General features: G+C 46.2%; 1 protein-coding gene across 1 annotated transcript in view; it reads right to left on the reverse strand.

The window, feature by feature from the left end:
* The window catches only part of LOC142570426 (uncharacterized), a 100,693-nt gene that overhangs the window by 53,083 nt on the left and 30,526 nt on the right, over positions 1 to 17,084 (reverse strand). The window contains exon 2 of the mRNA XM_075678811.1: positions 1,246 to 1,375. Within this exon, the coding sequence (XP_075534926.1) occupies positions 1,246 to 1,311 (66 nt within the window). The 5' untranslated portion in view covers positions 1,312 to 1,375. The remainder of the gene's footprint in view (positions 1 to 1,245; positions 1,376 to 17,084) is intronic.

A 17,084-nucleotide genomic window follows, 5' to 3' on the forward strand; every position in this document is an offset into this window, starting at 1 on the left:
CAACGTGTCAGAAAAAAAAGGAAGAAATGGCTCGCTTGTCGCGTCGTATGTGTCCTCAAAAGGAGGAATGAGTTGTCTTTTTGCATTTGTTCGCTCTTCTAGATTTCTCTAAACCAGAAAACCAGAGAGGCCAGGGTTATAGGTTCAAGTCTGCAATTTATTATAATGTTTACTAAGCGAAAGGCCTTTAGCTCCTCGTTTCTTTTTTTCTTCTTGTCTTGCGTACGCATTGTCTTGAGACAGCGTCAATATGACCGACACGTAGCCACGCTCAAAGCGCCGCGCAGCACCTTCCTTTCGTGATCGTCATATAAATGAGGTTGTTTTTCGCACAGCGCTTGAGCACGATCTGTATTAAACAGACGTATCTTGAATTGTACTCCCGTGGGCTACCATGGTGTCAAGATCCGCGTGCGCATTTACGCTGATTGAGGAGTTTATTCTTTTTTTTAAATTTTTTCTACATCAGTTCACCACACGATGTAGAAGGCGTATAAAAAAGTAGAATTAAAAAATGAGGACGAGAATTCCAGTTTATGAATGAAGTGGGGCAGGGAGCGGTGGTGTGACTGAGCACTTACACAACGCTGCATTAATGTACTTTGAAGTAATGTGCGCGTTTATGTGCGCCTTTGTCAGGGCCGGAGTTACATACGTAGTCATAGCATGTACATCAATTTTTTGTTCCCGCTATGCCTGCTCCTCCTATGTCTTGTAGAAAGCAAGAGTATTTATAAACACGATCACAATACATCAATAAAAATTTGGTAGTGGACAGTTTAATGACCGAACGCCTTTGTTTCATTATTTTGCGTCTTCTGTATATCAATGCTATCTTAGTTCTGACAACTCAGCTCATGTATTATTTAGGGCTAAGAACATCCATTAATGCTTTAAGTGCCGCCCACTCACTTCTCTGATGTGTAAGAGTCTTACGGGCGCCACTTTTCCCCCACAGCATCTGCGACGGAAAACTGAAATCCCGTATCGTAACGACTCCGCTCCACAACGTCACGTTCACCATTCCGCACAACACACAAGACTGCGACGCCAGCTCACTATATATAGCAACCTTCAGAGGTCACGAGCGCCCATATACACCGTCTTCCTGCTGCGACAAACTGCGAGCGCGCGATAGGCACGAATGTGTATTCTACTTGGTCGTTTCGTGGCTACGGTTATACGTCTATAGCGAGTGTCCCCTCGATATCATGCACGCTCATCCGTATTTCTTGTACTACGCACCGGTTGCCGCAGCCGGAGCACTATGTTCTTCCATAGCACTAGCTTGAGCTGCGAGCAAGCTCCCATGGCATGTGCGGCGTTGCGGGAGTCAGCGCCGTCTTGGCTGGCGGCGCTCGAACCGGCGACGAACCTGCGGGCGGAGAACAACGCACACAGGGTAGTTAGCAAACAGCTGCGTGGTGGGGCGGGGTCAACGCACACGATACAAATGCTGCGAGCGGGCGAACGAGTCTCCTGGATATCCGGATAAAGAAATAAAGTGACGTGTAATGAAACTACCTACGGGCGGACAGGCCCGCCAGGAAGCTTTTGATTTCGGCCGCAGTTCCGGACACGAAACGGGTACGTTTCGCGGTTTAATTTCCCCGGGTGTTGACCGAGTTCAGCTTTATCGAGTTGCGAACGTTTCCGAGGGATAAAACGCTCGCACAACTCTCTCTCTCTCGGAGGGAAAGGTGACGGGACCCCAGCCTGAGCGCACTTGCTCGCGTAGGGCACACATAGGGCACTTGCTTGCATAGAGCCACATAGGGGACGTGCTTGCATAGGGCCACAAAAGCCCTATCGCGCTTCTCGAAGGCGACTCGGGACTAAAGTATGCGGACGCTTCTGTGACTGCCTGCGAACGCTCCTCTGCGAGTGTATTCACGCTGACTGCCTTCTTTATTATTTTTTCTTAAGTATACAGTTTCTAATCATTCTCCCATTACCCAAGTGTAAATAAAGTAGCCAACCGGGCACGGTGATTATAATGGCGCTGCTGCTGCTGCTGATAATGATGATTCTTTGTACGGCCTTTGGTTAACTACCCTCTATTTCTTTCTTCTTCGTCTATCTATCTTCGATGAGACATGTTGGTATGGAGTCACCTAGCGTATGTGAAAAGTCTGCTTTTTTTTCTTTATAAGCTCGTGTAATCGTTCGCTCTGTATACGAGGTATACCTGCTGGTCTTCTCGGTCCCGACGAGTGGGGTATAATTATGAAAGATATGTAGTGCGTTTGAAAAGGGAAAAAAAGAGAAAGAAAGAAAGACGGGAAAAGAAAAATCCGGCTCGCAGTTCACAAAGTCTTGCAGAAGCGGGATGCTCAGGCATACTAAAATATGCACCAGTATGTTTTCGCGATAGAAACAGAGTTGTAAACGTTCAACGCTTACGGCGGCGTCCCTACGAACCCACAGCTGCGCATAATGTACAACGAGACGCATATCATTGGTTTCTTAAGATATACCAACAACATTTCTTTCTTATGCCCCCCCCCCTCTCTCTCTTTCTCTCTCTCTCTCTCTCTCTCTCTCTCTCTGTTCTTGCGAGGCTGCTTCACATTTGAATTTATGTTTACCACATCATTATCAGCCTGCGTTCTGTTTCTTTAAAGATGCTGACAAGGACATGGCGAGGCATGGCGAAGAAAACAATAAATCGAGAATGCACCCTTATTCGAGAGATTCAGGAAACCTTGCTGGGGCCGCGGATCGGCATGAGCAGTTTTCGTTGCAAGCGCTTATTAAAAAACAAAGAAAACCGCCTTCGCTTCACGTTACGTGCGTGTTCGAAAGTGATGACCGTTACACGCGACCAGAAAATCATACCTGGTGGTGTACTTCGATTATATCAAATGCTACGTGACTTCAGCTTAGTAATTCACAAGCTTCACTATAGAGCTCGAACATTTTTTCAGGAAACGATGGGATCCTGTGAAAAGGGAAATGGGATCCTCTAAGGGAAATAACTACAGGCCCGGCTCTTTCGGTGTTTACGCCGCGCTTTCGTTAACTATAAGCAAAGCTTGCCTTTCGTCGTTCAGCGATGCACGTGTAGCGTATGCTACGCCTCCAACGACGGCAGGAGTGCGAGCACGCTGGTCATGCAGTCCAAGCTCGGGACACAATGGCAACGCAAATGCCGGCATATTTCGCGAGGCTCCCGCTAAGCAACAGCGAGCCCACGCGCACTACGCACGTGCTCGGGCACTGCAGGATGCGTAGAGACACATCAGCAGCCTTCCGCTGGGTCGTATCCCGTGAACCTTACTTGTTGACGGAATACTTGTTAATTTTAATTATTGCCACAGGAACTTGGAATCGGCTGCAGCGTGCGCACCCCATAAAGTCGCAAAGCCGGGGAGGGGGACCTCGAGGTTGTGCACTTGTGGAAAACAGTCGCCACATGCTTCGATTTAGCCACACCGCGCCACTGCGGCTGTCGGTAGGGAGCTCAGACACACAAATATATGCCTGCAGTTAAAATTGCACGCTTCACCTTTCTTATAAATACGGCTGAGAATTCGTTTACTTCAGCTCTTAATGACCCACGACCCTGTACTATGTGCTGCCAGTTGCCGCAAAAGTTCACAAACCGAAAAGCTCGCCCGGAATAACGTAACCGGTTCATTCAAATTCTTTTCTTTCTCGTGCTTCGTCATTGGTATGCAGCTGCACTCCGTCTACACTATAACGAAGATAAGCTGGTCTTTGGTGGTGTATAATGATAAATGAACAAAAGCGAGCGAAAGCAATTTAACATCATAAGTTCTTTGGCATTAACCACAAAGTCCTGTGCGAGTGCTCTTCACCTTCCGGCCTTGCTCGAACCTTGGTTCTGCGAGGACAATCGCCCGTTCTCGTATCTCAAGTGGACTTTATCGCAGTCGCTGCTAGGGGCGCGGAACACGGATTCATTTTAATAATTTTGTATATGCTCAGGAACACTGATTCATTTCGGAACCACTTTGCATTAACCTAGACGCATGCGTTACTATTACTGCGCACTTGTGCCGTCCTTTTCTCGGCTGATTAACGAGGAAGGCACACAGTATAGCAATGTAGCAATTTCTACGACGTTCGTGAGTTGAAGTGATGCCTGCCTGCTTCGGTTTAGGAGTATACAATAAATGGAAGATACTCCTCACCCTGCAAGGAGCTGCGGTCTGAAATCGCGCTACAGTGCTAGGAAATATTTCTCCTGGAAAAATGAATCACAAATTATAGCTCGGTTTCACTATACGAATGGAGTCATGACAGTTAATTGTCGTGGACGCCAGAGGGCTGCGTTGGCCGTCTCGTGTTTAGCATAGAAAGCTCGTAGTTAAGCCGAGTGTTAGCCAGAGTAAACTAAAATAGCTGTCGTATCACACGTTCTTAGGACTTCGTAGCATCTGCTGCGTGTTTAACTGCAAGACCAAGACTGTAGGGATTGAGTAGTCCAGACTGGAGAGAAGACTCCGAGATAAATGACGAAAAATTTTCCCTGCGACAGATGCATGTGCCTATGCGTCAAATGGCATACTAATGACGCACATTAGCCGACAGCTCGCAGTTTTTATTATAACGCATCTTTGAGACTCAAGAAAGAGGTCGTACCTGAGGAAGGGAAGTCTCATGCCATTTTTTCTAAGGGTTAAGATAACAAAGATGCTTTTCATATTCACGTTATTTTAGCCCAGTAGCACATTCGACATGCGCCAACTTGCCCTTCAGGGCATCATATTGAGAATGCTTACAGGGCGTGCATTCTGCGCTGGTCGAAGCCCTGAAATAGCATCAAAATGAATAAAACAAGTGCATGCATACGCCTTGTCGTCGTTTCTTTAACATTCCAAAGTTATAAGCGTGGAGGGACGTTGAATGCATTCAAACCAGCGGAATCTTTACATACGTGAGTAACAGGAGAGAACAAGATTTGCATAAGAAGATGGAAGGTTTGCACGCTGCTCAGCGTTATGCGCTGTATAGAACAACGCTCAAGCGTGTAAAGCTGATGGTATACAGCCACGCTGCCTGATGTCACCACATTTATTCAGTAGTGAGGAGGCGGTCCCCAGGACAGCAAGCCCTCATTTTAGCTTCTCTCCGCCACAAGTAACGACAAAGCTGACAACGCCCGTCGTGTGACGTGGGGACTCGACAAGTAGTCGAGTTCAATGCGTTGGGACCGGATGTTATCGCTGCACCCGCAGCGCAGCGTTTTATCCATCGCCTAGTCACTGAACTGAACTAATATTTAGTGCATTGCCCTCAGCACTACGGCGTATTTCCTTTGAAAAACGATAAAATAATTATTCCTGCGATGATTCGGAGGACCTTGCCGACCAACTTGTCACAAAGCACCTCACATTACACGGGTTGTCTTATGGTATGAACAATACGACTAGGGAAAATAATATTATACAGTGACTAGAAAAAAAGAATACCACACAGTGAATTGGAACCGAAAACAGTGAAATCTTCTGGAGACATTATGATTGCCCTGTACGCATCAAAACGTTTCAGACAATGGCAAATATCACAAACAACACGCTGTCCGCAACAAACACGCTCACTGATATGCATAAAGAACTTCGTGCACTTGGGTAGTTCCTAAGAGGTGGCTCCTGTCAATCGTGACGGTGCTTTTAGCGTTGGTGAAAGTGGCAAAAGAAAATAATAAAAAACAGTGCTCACGAACTAAATGATATGTGGATCCCCAGCCCACGATTCCCCTCGCTAACTCGTGAGCCCTTGCAAGCTTACGCACGCGGAATGACTTCGCGTACGTGACCTATGAGTCACGTCAACAAAGGCGGCATTACCGCATCGCCAACATGGCGACGCAGGCATTGTCAATATCCGCCGTGGTTGCTGTGGCTTTAGCGTTGCGCTGCTAAGCACGAGGACGCGGGATCGAATCTCCGCCGCGGCGGCCGCATTTCGATGGAATTGGAATGCAAAGACGCCTGTGTAACCTGCAATGGCTAGTCGAAGTTAATCCGGAGTCCCCCATTACGACGTCCGTCATAATGAAACCGTGGTTTTGGCGTGTGAAACCCTCGAACTTAAAATTTTTAGCATTTTCAATACGCGAGCATTTCTGGTCATTTTTCGTGTTATTATGGCTATTACATAAAGGAGTAGGCGTCACCATTATAACAAAGATAAGCGAAGAAAACTGACAGATGCAGAGAAGCGGATAGATTTCTCTTCTTTTTATTACTTTTTAATTATGACACTATCGGTAGCTTGGCTACCCGAGAACCTGGTACCTCAGAATCATAGCCGAAAAGGAAAGAAGAAAAGAAAAAAGAGCGCTGTACGAGAGCACAATATAAATAAAAGATATATAGGGCCAAGACCTTTCACAAATGCTTATGCTAAAAGAAACTCACACTCCGCACTAAGAGCTTGACATAAAGTTGCAAGTATGTACATATCATTCGTAAAGGAGAGTCAGCTCATGACCTGTGACAACCGTGAGCAGTGTCTACTCATGCGCTGAAATAGTTCAGTTCGCAGCAAAGTGCATGAAGATTCACCGACGCCGAATCATGACAGTAACTTGAGATGAAGATCGCACCAAATGACATGAAATGTAACTGACACTAGAAAATCAACATGACGTATACAGTACGATAAAGATCACGTCACACAATTTATCCAGCACTAATCACAAGGAACTGAACAGGTAGCCGTTAAAAAGAACATTATGCAAGTATTTGACAGTGTACCCTTCGTTTATGTGGACAGGATCAGGGTCCGACCAACATCTTTACCTATAAGGGACTTCTATCTAAAACGCCAATACGGCGTCGAAGTGTCTCCCGATGTTTGTCAAACTGTGGGCATTCGAAGAGGATTTGCTCTACAGAAGGCGTCCAGGATGCTACAATGTATGGAGTGTCCGGAGAGTGCCTTTCACGTGTCAGATATTGTCACGTAGTAGTGACGGTGAAGAAAGCAACAAAACTGGGAATGACGAAACTAGCGTTTTATTGGGCGAACTTGCGCCCTCAAAAAAAAAAAAATAATAATAAGGCTGCAATTAAAGAACGGCGACAGCGGCGAACACAGTCAACGATCGTCAAAAATCTGATCTGCCGGTCAAGTGCGTCGGCTCTTATGCACGAAATATCGAACGTTCCAGAGTAATCGCTGGTGCCCGCGTGTCTTCCAGAAAGTTCTACACCGTTCGCGTCGCGCATACATGCAATCAGATTACACAAGGTTGGGTGGCAACAGAGAGTGGATAGAACCGTCGATAACATTCCAGAAACTTCCGATACATGCAGGCGCGTCCCGCGCTGAGCGACAACATTTGTTAGACGGTGAAAAGTGCTCACCGGAAAAGGATAAACAAGTCCACGTGTCAGTATGATAGAAGGCGAGGAGTGTACGACACTTCAAGACGTTGACGATGCAAGAGTGTCTAGAGCCCGTCCGTTCTATCTTGGTGCTTGGTGAGAAGCGTAACAAAAGAAACGATTTCGTTCACTCATTGAACCACATGGTCTTTGGATAATTTACGCCTCAGTCCTTGGAAGCATTGCTTTGGCGTCGGATGCAGCAATCGCTATATGGGTGAAAGTTCGACCAAAGTAGGCGCTGTAGCAGTCATTCTGTCCGCTACTTTATTGCCCGTTATTTCAGTTTGGTATGAGACACACTGCGAACGTATCCGATGACCGGTACGAGGCGAGGGTCAATATTTTCTTAATAATATAGCGTTGCCTAAGTGTCTCCAGAGCTACTGTGGAGAAACGGATGCGTCAATTAAGCACTCACTGAGCTCAAAAAAATGTAGCAGATCCAGGCCACTGCTGCTGTGCGTTTCGACGAGCACAAAGCCAACGTGAATGATTTCACTAGATCCCTCAGAGAGCTGCAAGTTCGCATTAACTCGAGGTACTCGAGTGTTCCCAGGGCGGTCGCTCTCGCTAAACAAATTCAGCATTTCGTGTACGCAACGAGCATAGCTAAAACTCCGTGCAGACCACCGGTATCCCTTCACTCTATCATATAGCAATGCTCAACCTCGTGGCGCCTGATGCTTTTGTTTTCTATGTATAAAAAACTATCGAACACATCCGCCACGTCTGGGAGTCAACCACGCGCATACTATCTTGGCAGGTGGGCCGCCACAACGGCTACCTCAACGCTCCTGGCAGCAGAGGTAAACGCGAGGTCGTTATACATTATCTGTCCACCTTTAAAGAGCAGTCGGATGTTTACAGTCGCGGCAGACGCGCCGGTTGTCAGCGTTTGACCCTGAGGGCCACATGGAACGACAGCAGCTGCGCTTGTGTACGTCGGCTTGCAACTGCAAGGTTTGCTGTCGACGCCGCAGAAAAACTGTACAGCCAAGTGTGCACATGTGTTTCCGTAGTGTCATGCGGATGGTGCGACCCGGTTTTCAGTATTTGCAACGATAGCTCGCCTAATTATTTTTGCGTATAGAGTCGTCTGTGCCCCGTGCATAATCGAAATGCATTACTTCCTTGGGATGGGCAAAACGAGAACAAGGTAAAAGTTGGCTCCCGCTTTTACCTTGTTCTCGTTTAGCTCATCGTCTTGAATTTTCATCTCCCGCCTTCGCCGTGTTATCCCATCATTTTCTTATGTGTCATCTGAGGAAGTGATTCATTTTGCAATGAATTGTTGTGGCATCGTTCTGCTTGCTGCGCTATACTTTATTGAATTGTTGTGGAACTTTATTGAATTGTTGTGGAAAAGTCTGCGTTGGAAAATCGTGTTCGCATCTAGCGCAAGCAAACTTTACAGAGCGAATGTACGTCTACATTGAAGATTTTTTGGGAAAACAGCTGGTTAGCCTCCAACGCATCAACGTCGGTGCTCTTGAGTATACCGAGGCGGTGCCTCGTCTAGGTAAATAAATAAATAAAAACCAATTTATTTCAACCCCTGCGATGCACGACTCTGGAGGATTAGGTCAATTCAGGCCTTCCCCATCACTCACGAGGCAGCCCGAAGACTCGATAACGTAGCTGTCATATTTGCGTCTAAGTCTATTACGGCGCATATAAAAATCAAGCGCATCAAAGGTCACAAAATCAGGCGACGTGTAAATTTCAGTCACTCCACCATTCTCTAAAATCAACATATTGTGGAAGAAAGTCGCCAACAACAAGAATTGGCGCATCGTGCGAAAGAGTTTATATACGTCAAGTCGCCGAATCGAGCTTGCGAAATACAGCTGCGTTAAATCCCCCCCCTCCCCCCCAAAAAATATAAGTCGTTTAGACATTCGCGGACAGTTAATGGGCGTCCTTAAAGAGCTATCTGACACCGAGCTTTGTCTCCTGAACCAGGACAATCAAAAGACACTTCTAATACAACATACAGATATACTGTCCATCTTACTGTGATAACGAGGCTCTAACATCCCTCCTCAAAGACAGCTTCGAGTGCCTATACGTATATGAACGTGTCAGGTGTATCGCATTTATCACCATTCTTATTGTCTCAAGTCGCAGTGAACATGCCCTTGGTACGTCATAAACGACCGCCGCTTCACAAACGAAAAGAACGAAATATGCTTTAACATCTTTCTCGACGCACAAATATAGAGTGCCAGCTAGCAGCTCCACGTGAGCCCTTCGATATCGCCCAATATCAGAAAACACGCGCGGGTTGGCCTAAGTTCTTTCGAAGAAGACTGCACACGCACCTTTAGTCGCGTGCCGCCGAACGTTTGGTACATGTATTGAAGGTAAGCGTATTTTATGTCAGCCCAAAAGGGCCGACTAGTAAGAACAAACGAGCGAGAAAGTCCCTATAGTGGGACTGCTTTCTTAATCTCCGAAAGTCTGACCCGAATGGTAGCGCAGTGTCGCGTAGATACTGACACACCACACCTCGAAGTAAGGCCACACTAAGCTGTACGGCTGCCGATGAAACTCTTCAGGCATTGAGTAAGTAATTATTGTCGGCGGCGTTAGCTCCCGCTTTGCGTAATCGCTCCTCTCCGAGGCTCTGACAGCTGTTCTATCGACCCGTTACAGAATCTTCGAGTAGCATTGAGATTTATTTCTGCACGTGTACAGCCCTGCATGAGCGATGAGCTACGATCGACTATTCTGCCCATGACCTTCCTGGCAGCTGCTTCTGTGTTCGGAGTTGAGAGAAAAAAAAAGAAAACAGGCTCAAATTGATGCGGCCCCTTGATTTACGGCGTGCAGTCACATTTTTCTTGGCCAGCGCAAACACCATATTTCTCAGATTCCCATCGTGAATCAGACGCCGTATGGTTCCAAGGGTCGCGAATGTGCGGAATAATCAGAAAACGCGCTAGTAGAGCAAATAAATAAAAAAGAAAGAAAAAGTGAATTAAAGTTATCAAATGCGCACTTGTGGACTCAGTCGCGCACCAGGTTGGCCGTTATCTTCCGAGTTCTTTCTTTCTTTGTTTTCCCCTTCTTTTTTTCATACAGCTGTTCACATTGCAAACAGACAGGACTTTCAAAGCCTTCACGGTGAAGGCCATGGCAACGCTGGTACTCGCACTTCGCGGAAACACCGAATCACGCTATCATCAGCCTTTCAAAGCAGCCTCAGCAACTCCGTGGTCATTGCGACATTATACAGGCACGGAGCAACTAGCAACGCAAATGCAATGGACATGTGCGGTGTTTGGTCGCGCTTAGGTGGTGAACTTGAAATTGATCGTGTCCGGCTCCGAGAGAGTCAAGACAGCCGTTCTTGCACAGTGCGTCCGCCGTGAGGTTGTAGAATATCGCAGGTTTGAGATATCGTACGTTGGTGTACACATTTGGCTCATAACCCCGTGCAGGGTAGCCAAGCGGAACTACCTCGGGTTAACCTCCCTGCCTTTCTATGCATCATTTTCTCTCTCTCTCTCTCTCTCTCTTGAAGTCAGTAAGTGCGAAGCAATTCAAATAACATGGGAAGCTAATCATTCCGATGTATACAATTATCTTAACGAATCTTCGCTGATATGTTGTACAATTACGTCAGTGTTCTTATGTGACGTAACCTATCCTGGAATGGAAAAAATTAAAATTTTCTCCAATGACAAAAATTTCGCTCTTTATTTACTTTGTCTCAATTTCCTTCTTGCCCTCCACATTGCTAAGTATACTCATGCATAAAAACCCTTGTTCACCCCAAAATTCGAATGCGCCTCTTCCGTTTGGGGCTCTAATAGCGACCCTCTATCACCAACACTATACAACCAGTTCAGAACTTTATACGTTGCAACTACGCCGGTCTAGCCAGTGTCTCTCTTATGAAGTGAAGGCGAAAACTTCTCGATCTTTCCATTAGAAGCGGAATTTCTCGCTTGTGCATCTTTTTTAGCACCGTTTACCCAAACAGTCTACAACGTACACCCATTTACAGCAGCGGCTCATGCATTCCCAGGCACAGCTCACCAATTAAAAGTTGGTTGACCACACTTCAAGACCCACCGGTGTTTCGCTTCGTTTGTAGCTGTAACAAGCTGTCACTCTCACCACCGCCGATTCTTGAAGATTCAAGTTTGCATTATTTGGTTTTTCTTCTTGAAGTCTTTCAGAGATATCATCTGATTTCACAATCATTTGTTGCACGTAAGAAATGCTTTATCGTTAGCCGGCCACCCACGCTAATGTCACGTCTGCCATCACGGTCACCCTGCACCTGATCTATACGTAGCATGCTAGCTGTACCGCGAATACCTTCAGGTCCCGTACTTGCAAAAAGCGCTTGAGCTTGGGGTGTTCGCAAGAGGAAATGTCAGCAAGTCCTTGACACATTATTAGCGAGGGCAGCTGACCGATAAAAAGAGCGCATAGGACCGAAAAGCTTCGTGTATTTGAACCCAGATTACAATGTCTTAAGTTAAAGCGAGAGGGAACATAGTCCCTGACCTGAAGTGATGGACATTCATACAGCTTGACTCTATAGTCTGCCAACTGACTCTTGGATACTTTAAATGCAGCGCGGGTGAAAGGTAATCTTGCCCCACAGTGGAAGCACTCGACGGTGACACCGATCCCAAAGGCTGGCCAGAAATAAAGCCAAGGGGAACAAACGAGCAAGTGGTTGCCGCGTCGCCTCGGGCCATTTTGTTCTTGAGCCGGTAAGGCCATGCCATTTGCGTTAAGCTCCTTTTCACGCAACAGAACAGCCTTACGGAAACAATTCGCGTAGCATCGCGCTGAGCATGCGTAATTGGAAACAAATGTATTGGCTCGGGCTGGACCATTAGGCTGTCTCTGTCTACCATAAAGGCAAGCTATATGCATGTCCGCCACTTCAGGTCAGGGACTGTGTAGCAGAAGGTTGGCGCTAGCGTTAACTTAGGACATCGTAATCTGAACCTGTGTTCACGGTAGAGTTGGCATGCAGTTGGAACAGGCGCAGGGTAACCATGATCGCGCGGGTGATATTAGCGAGGACGGCTGGCCACTTTTAACCAGGGTAAAAAAAGTTAACTAGACATCGCAACAAGGACGTACTTTGTCAGCCACCTCTCCATACACTATAGCCTTCGTGACGCTAAGTCGTGCGTACAGTGCTTCGGTTCTTCATCTTACGTCGTCGTCACGACTAACGCAGGCATACATTATCGTACGCCCGTGCACGCTACGTATTCTGGAAGGAAAGTTAGGATTACTCGTGCGGGAGGTTCCGGCGAATGCTATGGCCTAGTAAACATAATAAATTTGTCACGTGCCCTTATTATTATTATTATTATTATTATTATTATTATTATTATTATTATTATTATTATTATTATTATTATTATTATTATTATTATTATTATTATTATTATTATTATTATTATTATTTGTACGGAGTTAGTGAGCTTTCCAATCCCCCTTCCCTGGATTCAAGTCTATCGGTCTCAGAGGAACTTGTCTTTAACAGCACCAAACGCCTTAAACCGTGTTTTTCGTGTGATCCTGATGATATTCTACCTGCTTTCATTAAGAAGTACGGGTCCTTGCTTGTTCCAGTGCTTACTTGTATTTTTAATTCTGCTTTAAAGACGAGCACATTCCCAAAGGCTTGGTAAACAGTGCGGATCGTTCCCTTCTTTAAGTCGGGCGTAAAAACTGCTGCGAGCAACTGCAGGCCTATTTCTCTCCTATGCGCAGCATCTAAATTATCCGAGTCAACTCTGCACTGAATAATTTCATCCCCCATTGAAAATACTACCATCCCTCAGAAGCATGGATTCATATTGAGACGCTGCACAACTGCCAATCTCGTCAGGTTCATGATGCATGCCTCTTAAGCAGTGTATAATGAAGGACAGCTGGGCGTCATTTATTTTGACCTCAGTAAGGCGTTTGATCTCGTATGCCACAAGATACTCCTTCAAAACTTGACACAACTTGATCTGCATCACTCTGTCACAGCGCTGATAAGAAGCTACCGACGCGATTGGTACTGCTACGTTAGCGTAAATGGTCAGTCGTCAGAACTTCATGCGGTTACAAGTGGAGTTCGTCAAGGGTCTGTCTCGGGCCCTCGTCTCTTCTCGCTGTTTATTAACGACGTTTCGGCAGGCATTCAAAACTCTTCAATTTTGTTATATTCTGATGGCGCGAAACATTTCAAAGCGTTAAAAAATGTTAATGATTGCGCCGCTCTTCAGGAGGACATTGCAAATTTTGCGTCATGATGTGCTGAAAACAAGATGGTCATAAATGCATCAAAAACGAGAGTTGTAAGCTCCACGCGGAAGACTAACAGTACTTTATTTCCCTCTAGAGCTTTCTATTTCCCTATATTTCCCTATTTCCCTATAGACTTCGATAGCTCTCCGAGTTTCTCACCAAACGCTCACCAGACGAGGCAGCGTGCACTTCGAATGCTCGGCGCAGTATGTCGGGTGACTGGAGACTGCGAACAACCTGTGCCATTTGTAACTTCATTTAAGAGCGTGTGCCTTCCTGTTCTTGAGTACGCCTCCGTGGTTTGGGGCGGCACTAGTAGGTCAAATTGTGAACTTCTCGAAAATGTGCAACAAAAGTTCCCATCTATATTTAAACATCGGTTCTGTCACAATCATTCCATCTCCATAGAGCTAACACAGACGCTCACGTTACCTACCCTCACCTGTAGACGCAACAAATCGCATGTTCTTTTCCTTTACAAATTAATACATGGGAAAATCTGCTGCCTCGCACTTGCTTTCTAACGTGCACTTTTACATTCCGCAGGAAGGCACAAGGAAACAGTGCGCCTTCCAGCCTTCAGATTTTTTTGACCCTCTATCTAGAGCGCAGGCGATATATAACACCCATTTAGAGTGGCTGGATATCTCCATGACTAATTTTAATATTTTCCTGGAAGGAGTTGCAGAGTAATTTCAATAATTGAACAAGAACTCTCATATTTTTTGTGTGTTCCGTCATTCTGTAATCCTTTTTTCTGTTTCTCCACTTTTGCTTTGTATTCTCTTCGCGTACGCATTTTATTCTCTGTTAAAATCTGTATTCGCGAAATTATTATTCTTTTTTCTTTCATGTGGACCTGCGTGTATGTGTGTATATGTGTGTGTGAGCTTCCATTGTTATTCCTGTGCATTGTCTCTTCCTCTGATGAATGACGGATTGGCTACTCGCGACCTAACACGAACTCCATGAGGACCATGTAAGGTCCTGCACTCATGCAGGACCTTACAAAGGCTTACAGAGCCCACTATGACAACATTCACAGACGTCTACATATGATTGACCCAGACGGTAAATTCTGTTTGCCCCCGAAGCTTACACGGAGCAAAACATCATTGCTACACAGGATTCGGCTTGGCGTTGCTTACACCCGTCGCTACGCACACCTCATCAGTCAATCGAACAGCCCTGATTGTGAACACTGCCAGATGCCCGAAACACTGCCACACGTACTGTGCGACTGCCCAGCATATATGCTGGAGCGAAAGACGTTAGACAGTTTCCTAGCCAGCGTTGGCAGGCAACCACTGTCGGAGGAAGCTATCCTCGGCCCATGGCCTGACACTGCAATTTGAATGCGTGCAACAAAAGTATTGTTGAAGTTTCTGCAGGACACCAAGCTCGAGGAGCGGCTCTAGCGAGGCAACTGTCTCATGTACATAAGCACTCACCACTTCTCTCATCATCATCACCCATCCCAGTACTTTCACTCCCCTTCCCTCTTCCCTAGTGCAGAGTAGCAGACTAGAGCGCACTAGCTCAGGTCGACCTCTCTGTCTTTCCTATCAATAAATTCTATTCGATTAAATTTTCCAAGTGTGCCAACACCAAAAGCCTCGAGGTTGTTTCTGGGCACTTTAATAAACACTTTGAATTATTATTATTATTATTATTATTATTATTATTATTATTATTATTATTATTATTATTATTATTATTATTATTATTATTATTATTGCTGTTGTTGTTGTTGTTGTTACTGTTGTTATTATTATTGTTATTGTTGTTATTGTTATTTTTGTTATTGTTATTAGTGTTATTGTTATTCTTGTTGTTGGTTGTGGTGGTGGTGTTTTCGTCGTCGTCGTCGTCGTCGTCGTTTTTGTTGTTAATTTCGAGACACAGACGTTAACGGAACTCACGATAGCTCGATAAAAAAATGAAAAAAAAATCTAATTCCTGTTGGTCCGCTGCCGTGTCATTGACGACGTTGCAGTGCCTATACCGCCGCCGTTAACCGATCGCCGCGAGCACCCAAGATGCGGAACAGGATATTACATAATGCGGCGTTACAGTGGGGCTCTCGTTTTCTCGTTTGTATTTGTTTTGTTTTCTCCTCGCTAGCGCGTCGCGTCGCGCTTGGTTTGTTCCGTCCACAGCGATCGTAGCGACGGCGGGGAACTTCTCTCGGCATTTCCGCCTCGCGTCGTAAGAGGAGCGCAATCAGCGGATATTTGGATCCAGGTTAAGGACAAGGGTGCGGGCGGCACCAAACTGGACCTCGATTGCTCGAGAGCGCGCATGCGCGGGCGAGGGAGCCGCCGAGAGGTTAATTAAAATAAAAGGGTTTCTAGGTTGAGTCGAGCGAGCATCTCGCTCGCTTCGTCAGCCGGCCGCAACTCCTTTTTTTTTTTTTTTTTTTTTGCTCTCGAGTACACAGAAAGAGGCGCTTTCCGCTCCGCCGAGATAAAATCGGCGATGAAGCGAGTGGCCCGGCGCGTTACCCGAATCGCGTTCTTGTTGCGCTGGCGACCTTGTCTCGCTTTTCACTTTTTTGCGGGCAAGGTAAGGTCGGGGCCTCGACGCAGTATCGCCGCCGGGGCTATTACGCCTCGCGCCGCGTCAACTCGATCCCGGATTGTCGCCTCGTTGCGCAAGGGTTTCTCTTGTACGCCTTCGAATGTTCTCTCGCGAGATCTCTATAGAACTTACTATACGGTGAAGAAAGAAAGAAAGAAACAAAACCAAGAAAGAAGGTGGTCATTGGCCAGAGCACCTGCGTATACTATTCGGAATATGATATTTATATGCGAATGTTTGCATTTAATTATGCGGGTGCATTCTCTGCTTCGAATGAAGATTCCTGTAAAATAGGTCGCGCTCTGCGAAGGTCGCACCACGTGCGCCGTACCATACAGCGCAAGGTCGGCTCTGCAGCATATACGACGAAAAGAAAAACGTGCACGCAAGAACGGATGCCGTGTAGGCTTACTTTCGCGGCACTCACGTTGGCTGGAATGGGTCTTAGGTTCTTTTTATCGCGTTCATCGAACTAGGTGACCGCAGCGTTGGCGTGCTGGAGGTGTAGTGAACAACAGCGCGCCATGAGTTCGGAACGACGACGTCGCTGCTTGCGTGCGGTCATCCGGACAGGAGGACAATTGTCGCGGGAATATCTTCTCGATTCGTCGTGCGCTAGCTTTCTCGAAGCTGTAACTCGTTATAATGTCGTTCACGACTCTGGTGTGAGGATGACGTGCAAAGATACAGGCAAAATGCAAAGACTCTATCTCTATAGCGAGCGCGCAGCAATTATACAGTCAACAATGTACTCTGCTTGTAGCAGTCAGGTCATTGTTTTACGATCAACAATGTACTGTGCTTGTATAGCCGTCAGGGCTACCAACTCCTGGCTACTCGAAAGCGTTTATAACAGCATAA

Source organism: Dermacentor variabilis, chromosome 2 (genome assembly GCF_050947875.1).
Source record: "Dermacentor variabilis isolate Ectoservices chromosome 2, ASM5094787v1, whole genome shotgun sequence".
NCBI lineage: Eukaryota > Metazoa > Arthropoda > Arachnida > Ixodida > Ixodidae > Dermacentor > Dermacentor variabilis.